General features: G+C 36.4%; 1 protein-coding gene across 8 annotated transcripts in view; it reads left to right on the top strand.

The window, feature by feature from the left end:
- LOC117394606 (cadherin-7-like) overlaps positions 1-16,653 on the top strand; it is a 41,431-nt gene that overhangs the window by 23,438 nt on the left and 1,340 nt on the right. For 7 of the 8 annotated variants that reach the window (XM_033992941.3, XM_033992943.3, XM_033992940.3 and 4 more), the window contains 8 exons: positions 2,929-3,096; positions 3,706-3,893; positions 7,572-7,825; positions 9,585-9,721; positions 10,044-10,165; positions 10,577-10,694; positions 10,972-11,223; positions 13,781-15,220. In XM_033992941.3, coding sequence (XP_033848832.2) covers positions 2,929-3,096; positions 3,706-3,893; positions 7,572-7,825; positions 9,585-9,721; positions 10,044-10,165; positions 10,577-10,694; positions 10,972-11,223; positions 13,781-14,271 — 1,730 coding nt within the window. In that variant the 3' untranslated portion in view covers positions 14,272-15,220. Of the gene's footprint in view, positions 1-2,928; positions 3,097-3,705; positions 3,894-7,571; positions 7,826-9,584; positions 9,722-10,043; positions 10,166-10,576; positions 10,695-10,971; positions 11,224-13,780; positions 15,221-16,653 lie in introns of those variants that run through there. The other variant, XM_059020396.1, reaches the window with a different exon arrangement.

The raw sequence follows: 16,653 nt of genomic DNA, 5'->3' as shown, positions 1-16,653 counted from the left end.
ATCTCTTATTGTAATTTTATTTTACTTCATTGATATACACAGAAGGCAAGAGGTTAATTTTTGATTAGACACCTGCTTGGCAGCAAATGCAACCTTGAATATTAAAACATAGGACTGCTCACACATTTACTTAATGTTATTATATTAGGTTTCTTATTTATTTAAATACTTGTGTTTTTTCTTACTATAATCAAACCTAGTTTGATTGCTTCTGGCGTATTGACTCTGTTCCATAGAGTTTGCCATTCTGCTTTCGCTGGATCAGAATGTTTTCAGGCTCTGAGTCTAATTAAAAAAGATGCTTTTGCCTGATAAGGGAGATTTGGAACTTTCAGCTGGTCGGCCTGACCTTCAGTGCAATGAACTTCTTCACACAGGCCTTACACAGATCTGCTAATAATATGTTCTATTGGTTTTATATGCTTTAAAACACATTACAGTAATTACAATATGTGTTGCAGTTTCACAAATGTTCAATTTGTATCCCAAAGATCGTCTCGCTTGTATAATCTTGATAGCTGGGCTCCCAATATACATTCTCATTCCCATCATCACTGGAAAAACCGCAAATAAATTAAGGTTTCTATCTCTGCCACATACACCTTTCACTCAAAACAGGTGCTCACACCTTGTACAAGAGAAGACAGGTTTTAGAATCACTCAGTGATTAACATACACAGTTGAAGTGGCGACCGCATTGAATAGATTGCAAATCTTCAAGATGTATTTATTTATTATAATTTATTTACTAGCTATTTTTGGTATTATTAGGATGGGGGGGGTGGGGGGGTGTACAGTACATAGTAAAGTATCAGATAAGTATAATGAGATCAATCAGAGAAACCAACAAATCTGAAAGACACACTATTTAAACGATAGTGCCCATTAATGAAGGCTCTACCGTGTGGTAGTTGACTGGGGTAATGTGTCCCAAGCTGAAGGTGAGGGAGTTAACCAAAGTCAAGGTCAACTACCACATGGCAGAGCCTTCATTATTTTCTTAAAATCAACACTTTCAAATCTAGATTTACCTTGAACTTCTAATGATTAGTCAGGTAACCTTCCTGAGATGGGATGTGGTTCTCAAACTTTTTTGTTCGCAACCATCTGATTATTTTTTTTTTATCTCGGCAGACCACACAATAAACAGTATAGCTTTAATATTAAGAATAACCGTAGACTTACCTTTCCTTGTTTTAATGCGACGGGTGGGCCTGTTACTGTGAGCAAAGTTATTTTAAAATTGAGGTTCTAAAGAACGTTTCTAGTTTACTTTTCATAACACAGATTTATTTTTCATAACACAAAGATTTTATGCTTCAGTGCGTAATTCGGCTCAATTTTGTTGTCAGCCTCTGTGCTGGTCTCAATTGCTCTGTAAACAGTGCTGACATAAACTGCAATGATAGCCTGTTAGTGACCAAGCATTTAGAAATCCCAATAATATATTTTTGTAATGCGTAGACAGTGAACTTTGTCTTTGCCTCCTTTTCTATATCTTTTCATTATCAACAAAAATACACAATTGGTAATTTGTCAGCTCTGTTTACGGAGCGACTGAGACAAGCATGGAAGCTTCATTCAATTTAATTAACTACAATACATGGAAACATTGAAAACCTCCAGTTTAATGTTTACAACAAATAGAACCTTGTATGAGGGACTATTTTTTCTCCAAAGTGGAATGATATTTATAAGCGGGATAACACACTCCAGAGTTTGTGCGTTTTGTTGCATTAACATACGGCTTTGTTTAGTTGAAGACACTCAGCACGCCCTGTTGTGTGTTATCCCTTACTTTACAAGCTGCTGTGTTGAGTGTATGTGAGCGCAATACATGAAAGCTCCCTAGTAAAGAATGACAGAGAGTTTAGACCTTTTTTTAACTTGGAGATATTCTCCATGTATCCATTTTCTTCCTGCTTCTGTAGCTGAGTTTTTAAGGTCTCTAATTTTGGGTTTGCAATGGGATCTATAAACTATACTGCTGCTTTCTTTCCAAAATTATGTAAACTTTTCACGGACCATCTGAAGGGAGCCGGCGGACCACAGATTGAGAACCACTGCTCTAAAACCACAGATGCAAATGAGCCCAGCTCTTTTGCCTTGTGGTTAAGATGCTTGCTTGTGGTGTGCAGGGTCACCGGTTCGTGCCCAGTCTACACCCTGTTACACTGGTGCCATGACCCTGATCTGATAGATTAGCTGCAGCCTATTGCTGAGGTTAAAGGGAGGAAGAGTGTAACAAGCAGTGTTGTGTGATACACTGCTGTTACGGATTCTGTCCAGTCCTCTGCAGTGAGATAAGGTTAAAGGCTCTAAAACCACAGATGCAAACAAGGCTGACTCTTTTGCATTGTGGTTTAGACGCTGTTGTGATGCACAGGGTAGCTGGTCTGCGCCCAGGCTCTGCCCTGTTACATAAGCTTTCTACTATAATACGTGGCAAGGTTATATATACTGGTAGGTGTTTTGTACAACAATGATTTATGCATTTTCTAAAGGTTTTTAAAACATGTGTGTTGTGGTCATTATGGCCATTCATTACGAATTATATTAATTTGAACCTTAGATGCCAGATTGTTTGACCATTTTTACATGCAGTCACTGAAGTTCTGGGTAATATAGGCAATGTATTAAATAATGGGTACAATATATATTTCTCAAGTCTCTTCCTTTAAATGAATAATCAAATGAACTGCAAATGAGTCTACTGCAATACAAAATATCTATTTGTTTACTCCTAAATTACAACAAACATTGCTAAGGCAATGCAACGCTACATTCACGTCAAGTTAAGCACATTCCATACATTGCTTGTTATTTTATATTACTAGTTGTCCCACGTGTTTACACAATGTTATGCATCAAAAACTAGAAAAGTTCTGGACAGTGAATGAATGCATATGCATTTTTTGACTTTTCTAGGTATTATTTTTACTTCCTTACCTGATATGGACAGAGAGGCAAAGGAGCAACATTTGGTGATCATACAGGTGAAAGATATGGTAGGACAGCAGGGAGGGTTCTCTGCAACAACAACTGTGACGGTCAACTTGGCTGATATCAATGACAACGGTCCAAAATTCCAACAGAGTGAGTAGAACATATTTGTTGAATCACCAAAAGCAAAAATGGTACTGTGGTACAGAAAAAACACAACTGTGGTAATACATTTGGTATACTTTCAGACTCATGTTAGTGATGTATTTATTCATTATTTACTTGCAAATGATTGAAGATAACTGTACCAGGTACCTGCTGCTTTGTGGTTATCAAGTGTTGAAGAGAATAAATAAATAAGCAGGTGCCAGCATGTAGTAAAAGCTAGTTGGAGAAAAACTACCTGCTGCCTCTGCCTCCGCCACCTCCACCGCTTCCACCAGCAGGAGCAGAGCAGCGGGAGCTGCCTCTGCCTCCGCCACCTCCACCGCGAGGAGCACAGCAGCGAGAGCTGCCTCTGCCTCCACCACCTCCACCGCGAGGAGCACAGCAGCGAGAGCTGCCTCTGCCTCCGCCACCTCCACCGCGAGGAGCACAGCAGCGAGAGCTGCCTCTGCCTCCGCCACCTCCACCGCGAGGAGTACAGCAGCGAGAGCTGCCTTCATTATAAATATCTTCTGTATCAGTAATTTAAAGCGAGGCTGGTATTTGTCCTGTAAAACTTTCTAGAGTTACAATTGAATACTGCATATGTGTTTGCAGAGCTATACCACTTTTCAGTTCCTGAGTCTGCAGCGATTGGTACAGTGATTGGTCGGATCATGGCTGATGACAGTGATATAGGAGAGAACGCAGAAATGAATTACACCATTGAGGAAATAGACAGTTCAGATGTGTTTGACATTACGACTGACCCTGACACTCAGGAAGGGATACTTATACTAAATAAGGTGAGAGAAACCACCATTTTTAAAATTATTATTATTATAGTATTGTTAAATGATGTAGTGGATTAAAAACATCCACGTAACTTGTTTGAAACACATTAATGCTCATATTATTAAACCTGGAACTTTAGTATGGCAGTGAAATATCAGAGTTATCTTAACTAATGCGTTATTCTTGTTGGATTCCCTTTTTTCTGTTTCTTCAAGTAAATCTGGTACATCAGAGTATCCATTAACCTCTTCCCCTTCAACACCCCTAGTAGATGAAAACAATGCCACATTTGTTTCTACCACATATTTCTTACTGATATACCTTATTAGTACAAGCAATAGTATGACTTATTTTAAATATTTGTGTATCCTGAAATAACTAAATAGAATATCTGCTCTAAAACGACATGTATGTAGTATAAAACCCTATGATTGGAAGTGATTGTATGTTTAATGTCTGTACTGTACTTCACTAAACCGCTTGCTAAGATACAATGCTTTATACTAATACAATAATGTACCATCATTTTCAGACTATAATGCATAACCTATGTATTGCACACAACCCACGCATTGTGCGCATAACTGAGCAATTTAATATAACCCCTCTTGGTAACACTTTATTTTAAGCACTACATATTAGGCATTTATTATGTACATATTTGTGACTAATTAGACTAATTAATTAGGTACTTATTATGCTTATTCTCAAATATGCCTTACTAACAGGTTACTGGACATTAACAAAGGATTTGCATGCCTTACATTGAAGTGAAGACTGCTCTTGGCCATACTAGGTCCTACTAGCTGCTTTTATATGATTAATACTGTGGTCCTAAACCAGCAAAACAAAGTGGACCATGCATGGATAACACTCTATCCCAGAGGTGGACTTTGTTTCCAATAAAGGGCTTATTAGGAGGATGTTGGCCTCTAGTAAAGAGTTTTGCAGCCCCTATTCTGAAGTAAAGGTTTATTTTACATTACTTAAGAACTTATTAGCAACATATGTCATTAATACAGTTTTGATCTAACAAAGAATGCACAAAGAAGCAATTATCACCAGGTCATCTTTAATCAGTTGTGCAACCTGTACACTGAAGTGAAGACTCCAGGCACCCCGTGATGCTCTTACTCACATTAATGAACCTGGCAAAAAAAAAATACCAATAAGTTGAAGTAAAAAAGAAACAGACAAAATCCATTTAATTAGGAATTTATTTGGTTTATTTTGAAAGAACTGTTAAAAATTGCTATATAATTATTTTCCCAGTAAAACACACAATCTTAAATTGGAAATATTGTTTTCCAAAAAAGGTCAGATACAGTCTGCATTCCTAAACAGATACAGCACCACCTGCTGCAGTGTATAATGTATCTTTTTTTTTTTTTTACTACGTCCATCAGCAATCTCTTGTAAAGGGATAACATTTGCAATAACATTGGACATTTAAACAAAGTACTATTTTTTTTTTCTTCCGTATTCAGTATTATTAGCATTATAGAAATGTGGATTTTTAATGTGATTTCTAACATGATTTTCAGCTTTAACATCACAAATTAACATTAACGGTTAGGACCCTGTGAAAATCGTTTTATTATTTTCTGATTAGAGTTTTTACCGTTTAAAAAAAATATGTAATTAGGTTGATTTCATTGAACTTATGTACACTGCAGAAGCAGCAAACAACAAAAAACAGTAAATCTACAGGCTTATATATTTTTTTTCCATTTTTTGTGTGCATTGGATTAAGAGTTGTGTTTTATTGAATTGTAATGAAAAATAATATTGTTAACTTTAAAAACTGGTTTATAAGTAAAAAACATTATTTTTTTCTTTTTCCACTCAAAAAAAAAAAAAAATTCTCTGTATTAGTTATCATCAGTTATTACGGTACACCAATATGGAATATGCAGTTAACAGATTCATGCATCAAGCCACTATTACAAAGGTGCAATAAATAAATTAAAAAAAAGAAACGTTGGTGATTGTCGTAAAATACTGGATTATTGTATTAATATAAAGTATTTACATTTTAACACAAACTGCAGTACGGACAGATCATCTTGACATTCACATGAACATGGAGTAGGTCATTAAAATGTTGTTATTTTGGATATAAATAACTTTAATGAGAGCACAACAATATATATTTACACATCTCAAATCTTTTCATAACAAAGATAAACTTGAACAAATGTTACAGTGCCTACTGATACCAAGTATTGCAGTCTGACCCAGATTTAGTTTTGTAAAGTTTGCTGCCCTGTCTCCATAACTCTCTTCCTCAGATCTCTTTCTTTGCTGTCAGCTGACAATACACACACAGATGGAGGGCGGGCGCGAACCCAGGACCCTTGCATTAAAGCATAGCGCCGATACCACTGTACAAAAGAGCCAGTTCCAGGTTCTCGCCCACCCTCCGCCTGCGTGTGGATTGCCTCGCCCTGTGTGATGCGCCTGCCTGCGTTAACTGAGATCGCTACATTGGTGTCAGAAGTGGACGCAGGTACCCCGGCACGCACTCATCGGACTGTAGCCTGGTGAGCAAGTCCGGGACGGACTTGAGGCTGGCAGGGGAGAGTGTAGTGTGCACGGGGGGAGACAGCAGCAGGGCTGGTAGGTGACGTAATCACACACGAAGACATAAGCCCGATATACGCTCTGTGCAAAGGAGCCGGCTCTTTTGTACAGTGGTATCAGCGCTATACTTTAGTGTGAGAGGTCCTAGGTTCGTGCCTGCCCTCTGCCTGTGTGTGGATTGCCTCGCCCTGTGTGATGCGCCTGCCTGGGTTAACCGAGGTTGCTACAATATGTAGGATCAATCGTACTTTAAACTGTGTTTACGTATACAGGAGTCCCTCGCTAATACAGACACCGATATGCTGCACATTCGGATATGCCAGACACAACGTATATCTCCCAATAATATCTAATTAAGTGTACCGCTAGATACACTAATTACTAAAATGAAGTACATGATTAAAGGAGGGCACGTACTCTACAGAGTTTAAACTAACTGTGCTTGAGAGGTTGGAAAAGGGCAAGAATCTTTCAGAAACACTGATGGACTCGAGTGGTTAGGAATGCAAGATTCTGAATTTGTCGAGTTGCTTTTGCAAAGAAAGTCTGACATGTCAAAAGAAAAAAAATGTAGGCAGTAGAACACACAATTTTTTCAGCCCAATGATTCATATATTTTAAATAAATTGAGCACTATAAATGTTTGTTTGTGCGATTTTGTTTTTTAAACCAAACAACCTATCTGTCTGCCAACATGTCTGACTACTGTACTATATTATCAATGTATCAATTATGCAGAAACTCTACATGTGATATAAACTCAGACAATCCCAATATAAAATATTTTGGTTTTAGTTGTGTTTTTTCAACACAAATAAAGGTTTGGGTGTTACTTCAGCTTTTACTGACAACTGTAAAACAAATGGATTAATGTTCTCGGAGTAAACTTTGCTGAAGTACACTGCATGCCTTGTACTGCATATGAGTTCATCCTACAGTATATATACAATGCTTCTACATTTTTTAAAAGGGCACGCATAATAGTCTGAAAATTGTGGTATTGCTTTTTGATATCTTTTAAGAAATCTGATTCAACTAATGATTTATTGCACGTCTGGAAACACAGCATGCATTTTAATACAAATCTGCTTTTCACTCTTTTACAGCACTTGGATTATGAGAGTAAAAGACGGTTCAGCATTAGAGCAGTCGCCATCAACAAACACATTGATCCTCGGATTGTCAATCTTAACCAATTCAAAGACTTGACTGATATAAAGATCACTGTAGAAGATGTTGACGAGCCTCCAGTTTTCACTGCTCTTGAGTATTTGTTGGAGATACTTGAAAACTCAAGCACCGGAACATTTGTTGGTGCAGTCACAGCAAGAGACCAAGATGTAGCAAATAATCCCATTAGGTATCTTTCTTTTTATTCTCATTGAGGCCATTCTTATATATTTCTATCTGATGCTCATCTCAGTGAGCTTCAGGTCAATATCCTTCATATTGCTTTGTGAAATATTTGCCTTAAGGGAATAGACGTGTTTCCTTTTAGACTCCATTAGAGCCCGAGGGCCTCGTTTATGAAAGGGCACTAAATGTAGCTGTGACATGCATATCAAGTAGTGAGCCTAACGTGCACCATAAATCTAAATTTACTGTCCCATTTACTAACAGAGAACACATTAATTTACATGCACACTATTTGGCTAATTTACATGCTATAGTGTGCACACTACATATATTGTGAGCGATAATTTAATGTGTACGATAATGTACAAGACTTGCCCGTAACCACTGTGATATAAAAAGCCCCAACAGTCCAGGTGTAATTTTTGGTCAGTGGCTTATTGTGAAAGGTGGAGGTGACTGAAAATGAGCGATCAACAGACACAGCCCCCCTCAGGGGACAGGCAGAGGCAATGCAAACTAAAACTGCACGCAGAGGAGTTAGACATTCTAGTGGAGGAAGTTGTTTTAAATTATAATACCTTTGGTCCAATGTTTTAATTTTACCACTCTATTATTTGTACCAATGTAATGAACTGTAAAAAAAAATTCTAAGAAATTACAACATTCATTCACATTTATTCACGCTTAATATAACATTTACAGGTAATTTTCACTGAAAATTGAAAACGTTAATGGAATGCCTCCATGATGCCAGATACATTCCAGCCCTAGGTTTAAATAGTGCTCCTATCAGTGGTTAAAGCCTGGATTCCAAACAAACTAATTATCGCTCACTTTAAGGTACACACTACAGTTATCACCCTTTAGTAAATACGGTGTGAATAAAGCTCATCTCATTATTCAGAGCAAGGTGCCTCATTTAAATACATCATCATGCATTACCATACAAATCACATATTCATTCTGATTACCATAGTGTGGCACAATAAAATCAGTGTGTGCCATAATATGCCCACTATGCCACACGATAATTAAAACAATTACAATAGTAAATATGGAAATCATGACCGTGCTGCACACTAATTGCAATTATGTTGCACCATAATGTTTAGTGCCCTTTTGTAAATGAGGCCCTTAGTGCTCTCTAGATGCCTTGCAACTTAGTTCATTCAACTAGTTACTGTGTTAGTTTGTCAGTTTCTAATTTCTAAATGTTTCTTAACCTTTATTATTAAGCTGCTTGTTTGACACAATTGTCTCCAAATACATTACTCGCACTGGCACACAATACAAAGTGCTTAAATGTCTAAAGGCTAGAGCTGGCAAGTGCCACACAAGATTAAACACACACCCTAAATCCTGTGCGTGGGTAAGCCCAGCGAGATGTTGTACTGAAAAATTCAAGAAAATAAAAAAATCTAGAAATTAAAATAAAGAGCATTTTAAACATATAATATGGGGCCACAATTAAAGGGATATTTATATCAGTATATTACATTCTAAGCTGTTTAATAATCAAATATGTGTGTTTATATTACTGCATAAACTTTATATACCATACCTGTAAATATGAATTATTCTAGCATAAATATAACATGTTTATAATTTCAGCAATATAATTATATTGTATGATTATGATGAGAAAACTTTGTGATTATTCTGTACAATTATTGTGATTATTCTATACAATTAATTTGCAAAACACTAAAATGTAAGATATATTTTGAAATAATAAATAGTATCCTTTGCTGTCAAACCTACAGGTATCATATCGATCAAAACACTGATTTAAAAAGAATGTTTAAAATAGCTGCACACAATGGAACAATCATGATTGCAAAACCTTTGGACCGAGAGACAGCATCTTGGCACAATTTAACTGTTTCAGCATCTGAAGAAAGTAAGTATAAACTGAAATTTGTATCAAAAGTGAACATTCCCTCACTGATACAAATAGTTATTTTGAACTGACAATGCTAATATACTGTACACGGAAAATTATATCCTTACGGTTTCTCAAAGGCTATAGAGTCAAAGTAAACCAATGAAGCATTATGCTGGTTTGACTTCACCTATGCTGAGTATAAAGTAGATAGAGGGAATATGTGGATTGTTTAATTAAATTGGGGCTTACTTTAAAATAAAACCTATAATAATGCAGTTTATAGTATAATGTTTTTGTAAAAAATATAAAAATATATATATATATTTTTTTTTTACAGAAAAGAATGGGTTTATATCCAGAGTACCAGTATTTATACGAGTTCTAGACATTAATGACAATGCACCAGAATTTTCAAAACGCTACAGACCTTATGTATGTGAAACTGCAAAACCAGGACAGGTAGGTTTTTTTTTTTGCAATATAAATGACTATTATTGATGATTAAAGAACAATAATATTACCAAATAAATAATATCAAAATATGAATATACTGCAGCTGGTTCTGTTGTACTCTGTGGTGGTTCCGTGGGCAGGAGCAAGCGCTTTTCAACGCACCATTCCTCCCCATCACCACCTCTGCAACTGCATCTCCCTCTCAAGGCACGCAAAGCTCCCCACCCCACCGTGGAGGCTTGGCCTCACCTCCTCAGCGAGATGAAAGGGGACCGCCAGCCAAATCTATACAAACCTCTCAAGCACAATCCTATCTGACCTTTCGCACACATTGCCCCCGTTCAGTGAACTGGGAATTGTAGGGTCTTTATCAAGGATTTATTCATTTTTTAATTATTGTTTTTTTTTTTTTTACAGCTAATTCAAACAATCAGTGCAACAGATAAAGATGATCCAGTGGAAGGCCATCACTTCTATTTTACACTGGCAACTAAAATCAGCATGAACACTAATTTCACTGTAAGAGATAACCAAGGTAAGAAAGATGGGCAGTTTATATAAAGGTAGAACTTCAATTCAAAGTCAAGTTTGTACTACTTGAGTTACAAAACTTACAATTTGGAAATACACATCAAAAATAGTTTATTTTATCCTTGCCTGCAGCATCAGTACAGTCCCTAGATAATGATCTTCATCTATCAGTTAAATGGATAAAACACTAAGGCTTAATGTGTTATATTATTCTTTGATTTCTGTATGTGTAAATGTATAATATGTACGTGTCATTTATTTAATGCTGTTTAATATTTTAGATAACACTGCTGGAGTTCTCACAAGAAAAATTGCGTTTAGCAGGCAGGAACAGGTTTTTTTTCACCTACCAATTGTCATTACGGACAATGGAGACCCAGCGCTCAGCAGTACCAACACCCTTACCATCAGAGTGTGCGACTGTTATCCGGATGGCAGCTGTAGCTCTGGTGGGGTTGAAGCCTTCGCTCTTTATGTTGGTATCAGCCCCGGTGCCCTGATTGCCATCTTGTCATGTTTCCTAATAACACTAGGTAAGTTAACACTATGCTCATCTCTGTAATTCAGCAAACCCCAGGTATAAGAAAACTGTACAATTACTTTTACTAGCAACTGGAGGAGAATGGACCTGTGACAATTCGGTTTAAGGGAAATAGTTTTGAACAAAGCGTGCTGAGATCTACTTTAAACATGGGATTATCATATACAAATTCTGGTAATGATATTTTTGTATTCCTTGCCAAATTTAAATTTCAAATTAGCAAGTGTTTTTCATAATAGTCCCCATTAACGTTAAGTTTGAAGTTATGCCTACCAAATTGAGCAAAATCATCTTATAAAATGGTTAGTTTAACTGCACTGTTGCTTAAAATGCTGGTGTGTCTTTGCCTCCCATGCTTTGTTAACCAAGCTCGTATTAATCATGTAATACTGTGCAGCTTTTAACGTCTCTATGCCAAAACATCCCACATCAAGAAGCACTTTTTTTTTTACTGTAAACATACAATACCCGTCATAAGTCAACAACACTTCCTATAAAAACTACGACTTTTGCCAAAAGCATAAATTTATATATATATATATAGTTTTGTAATTAAACAATAATTCACTCAATTAATATTGTTACAAAGTTATTGTACTGTGGCAGAGTAGGGGGAGGATGTGGGCAGGCAGAGGCTTGCACACTAAGAAAAGTGTGTTTTGTTGCTGCCTCTCCACAGCCACAGGTGAATGTAATGGTTTAATTGGTGTGGGGATTGTGTAAGAGTTGAACTGTGTGATTGTTTGATTGAAAAGTGTGGAATGATTGGTTGTCAATAACCCCCAGTCACACCCTGTAAAGAGAACAAAGGAATGAATGTTTGGGGTAAATGCTATAAATAAACAAAAAATCATGGCAAATGGGAACACAATCCTGAGGGAAGGTCTTATTATGATATAGTCAAAGGTTAGATTAGGGAGTGGAACATTTAGAGGGGAATTGAACAGGGCGGAAGAAACTGTAAATGAATAGATTGAGAATTGGACATATGGCGTAGAGTCAGCATCTTTTTAGAATAGGGAAACATGTAGATGGATTATGGGGAGATTGTCAAAGGTTGGAAACTACAACATTATTTTGGGATGCAGTAAATTAAAACAACAAAGAGAGGTGTTAGTAAATCAGTTTAATGCATTAGAGGTGGATAATAAAGTAATACATAGTGTATTGAAGGAGGGAAAAGGAAAACAAAAAGGGAAAGAAACATAATACAATATATTCAGACTACTGGAAAATGGGGATGTATCTAGATGATATTATAGAAGGGCGCTCATCATCTGCTATTAAATGGCATGTGCTTCCTTAAATTTGGCAAACTTCCTTTAATCAGCAGAAAAAGAATATTTGGGGTGGGTTGTGTAGGAGAAGGAGGAGGAGAAGGAGAGCGAAACAGAGTAAAAGCGAAAGGTACCGTGATAGCTGTGCTTGGGTGCTGAGTTTTGTGTGTAGTGCTTTGTTCAAACTATTATTTTGTTCCTGTTTGTTTTGTGTTATTAAAAGTGTGCAGGAAGTGCTGAACTGCAGTTTCTGTGTCTGGGTTGCTATTTCTGCTGCCAGTCATGTTACCATCTGTACATTAACAGGTTGAGTGGGCTTAATCTATTGATGTGTGTTTTTAGGGTAACCTTTTGTTTCAGAATGAACTGCAGTAAAGTGCCAACATCATACAACAACCTTGCCAGCTTCATGGCTAAAACTGAGAAATAGTTTAAGCATTGAAAAACAAGCAGAAAGTTATAAAGCTAAAAAAAATTAGGGGTACATTTTTCTGCACGAGCAATGCGCAGAGCAAACGCTAATACTAATACTATAGGAGGCTGTGTGGTCCAGTGGTTAAAGAAAAGGGCTTGTAACCAGAAGGTCCCCGGTTCAAATCCCACCTCAGCCACTGACTCATTGTGTGACCTTGAGCAAGTCACTTAACCCCCTTGTGCTCCGTCTTTCGGGTGAGATGTAATTGTAAGTGACTCTGCAGCTGATGCATAGTTCACACACCCGAGTCTCTGTAAGTCGCCATGGATAAAGGCGTCTGATAAATAAACAAATAATAATAATAATAATATATAAAGCACTCGGAATAGAACCCTGAAGAACACGTATGTCACATTGCATACTTTCAACTGATCAAGCCCATTCAATCCACTATACAGTGCCCAGTAGATTATTCTACAATTATGCTGTAATAGTATGTATGAAGTGAATTATTGTTATTACTGAAATAATTACAAAACTCTATTTATAGAGTTTGGCAACAATTGTTCTCTTAATGCAGGTGTTTACTGCAAAGGGGTTTTCTGAAATTCCTGAACCAAATGTAACCTTTTAAAGAAAAGGCAACCATGGTGTAATTTACTAGCACATGAGACACAATTCAAACGGTCACCAGGCCTCACCATTTATTACCCCCATAATTTGTTATTAAATAGAGAGATGTATTAATATTAGGTTAGTAAGTGATGTGTTATTGGTATACATTTTTTATTTAACGTAGATCAAATTCAAAGCTTAACATTTTGATAAAGTTCAAACCTTAACATTTTCTATTGCAGTCCTTGTATTACTTATACTGGCAGTAAGGCGCTATAAGAAGGGGAAGGTGAATTCTGAGAAATGGGAAGAAGTCACAGAGAATGTTGTGAGGTATGAGGATGACGGTGTGGAACAGGACACGAAGGCATTTGACGTAGTAACTTTAAGATCTCACAGTAAAAGGAAAGAACCAACACCAAGGAATGATATGACTGCACTTATCCGAATGTCTTTAAGACAGTCTCTTAGAATTGGACCTGATGATGATGTTTTCAGGGAGTTTATTTTGGAAAGACTGCATGAGGCTGATACAGATCCTTGTGCTCCACCCTATAACTCCTTACAGACCTATGCATTTGAGGGAGATGGATCAGTGGCTGGGTCTCTCAGCTCCCTGGAATCAGACAGCACAGACACAGATCAAAACTATGAATACCTGAGTGACTGGGGACCACGTTTCAAAAGACTGTCATCCATGTATGAAAATGGTGTAAAAGACAGAGATTTTTAGGCTGGAAAGTGACTAAGACCTAAACCTAAACAAAACAAGCAAAGCTCTATATTAGTCATGTAGTCAATTCAAGCCTAAAACACCAACTCCGATGTTGCTGGCGTGTCTTCCTCAGGAAATGCATGTGTAAAACACTAACCTTCATTAGATCTTTAAACCAGTATTCCCTGAATTTAGTTAATCAGCTAAATAATTCATGTATCTGTTTTCCTAAACTATTTCAATTACCAAGATCAAATATTTAAACTTGGTGGTCTTATTGCTGCAGCACCCACTTGCTTTTTCTAACATGTACAGTTTACTAACTACATCTATTACAGTTGCACTACATGTAATCCGATTTTAAAATGGTGCTGGCATTATGATATGTTTCTGTTTTGGTTTGTAAAGCATTAAGAGTGGCACCAATTTTTTTCAAAGCCTATGTTATTTGCAGCCTTTTTTGTGTGAAACTATGCAAAACTAATAAGAAGCAATGTGCAGTCCTTCAATTAACCTCTTAAATGGTTTCTAATTACATGAACAAGATTAATGTGGAAATAACAATGATGTTTTAGTGTTACGCGATTCTGTAATATTACGACAGTGTACTGTACATTCATAATAAGCTATAGATAAACATTACTATCAGGCTGATCTGAGAATTACTGACTACAATATTGTTTTACTATACAACCACTGTATGCTTAATAGAATCAACAGCTTTTATGAGGTGCAACACTTTGTGATAAAGCACAGTATGTCATGCTTTGTGATTTATACCCTATGCTTGATAGCATCACATTACTTTTTTGCACAGCTTTCATCCTAATCAGTAAAATGCACACTTTGTGGCAAGTTCTTGTGTGTTAAACTCATAAATCTTATTTACTGGTTGATACACTTATTTATTTTATTTTATTTATGTTGGGAAATGTTATATTATTAAAGGAAAAACATTTTGGTTTAATGTTTGTCTTTTCTATCCACATTTGTTTACTCTGTGTGTGAGTGTGTGTGTGTATGTGTGTGTGTGTATATATATATATATATATATATATATATATATATATATGTAGGGGTGTGTGTGTCTGAGTACAAACAAGTATTCGTAATCTGTGTTGTGTGAGTGAGCAGGTCAGGCAGACGGAAAGTTCGGCTCAGAAAAACTCTTTTCAGATATAATATACTTGAAAAAAGCGATTTCTTAACAATTTTTCTATTTATTAAAATACAATATACTTAAAAAAAATAGTAATAATAATTTTTAGTTGATAGCTGTGTAGGCTGATAGCAGGCTTGTAACCAGAAGGTCCCTGGTTCAAATCCTAGCTCAGCCACTGACTCATTGTGTGACCCTGAGCAAGTCACTTAACCTCCTTGTGCTCCGTCTTTCGGGTGAGAAGTTGTTGTAAGTGACTCTGCAGCTGATGCATAGTTCACACACCCTAGTCTTATACTTGTAAAGAGCTTTGCGATGGTGGTTCACTATGAAAGGCGCTATATAAAAATAAAGATTATTATAATTATAGCAGGTAATCAGGACCTTTTAAGGCTAATCCTGCAGTTTGTGCTCGACCGTGGAATTAGTTGTATTTTCATTTTTCAAAGATGAAAAAATACCACTGAATATTTATTTAAAGGTGTTTTGTGTGTTGGATTTCAGACTTTGTTGTGTTTTTTGGGATCTTCTCTGTCTCGTAAAACAACCATTTTGTGTGTGTCTTTGTGTGATTTTATTTGTCTTTAAATTCAGTCTCCCTGTCCTTGCTTTAGTAAAACCACAGTAATCTAATTATTTTCAAGGTGACAGTTTCTCATCAGAAATACATTTTGGAAAATGTTTTTTTTGTGCATTTTTGAGGTTGCAGATTCAATAAGCAAACATTAGCCTAAACTAATCTGATTCTCAGGGCACAGGGCTACATCAGTGCTTCCCCATGATTGTCAAAAGTACATTCTCAGGAATTTCAAAACATCTGATAAATAACTGAAATCTCAGCAATAAACTGAGCTCTCCGTTTACATCAAGCAATAAACCCTTAGCTTACAGTCCTTAAGATCACAGCATCAAATCCCACTGTTGAAAAATATTTTAATCCAACATACTTCTTTTATAATAATTATAGTAGTTATGGTCTTTCTTTGAAAATTAATTGATTTGAAGTTGAGAATCGTACATGTTTTATCGGACACACTTTTTATGAAGTTCATGTTACAGTGTAGTGATTCTGCAGTAAATCTGCAGTAGACATGAATGCCTACGAGTGATTGGAAAGTTTCTGTAATATCATTATAAAATCATACAAAGTCGTTTTAAACAGCCTTTTTAATGCAATACATGTTTAATTATTAGTACGTTCTTATGATGCGTGCTCTATGAAATATTAGCATAGCCACACC

Source organism: Acipenser ruthenus, chromosome 3 (genome assembly GCF_902713425.1).
Source record: "Acipenser ruthenus chromosome 3, fAciRut3.2 maternal haplotype, whole genome shotgun sequence".
NCBI lineage: Eukaryota > Metazoa > Chordata > Actinopteri > Acipenseriformes > Acipenseridae > Acipenser > Acipenser ruthenus.
Note: the sequence above shows the minus strand (reverse complement) of the source record. Positions and strands in the feature narration are given on the sequence as shown.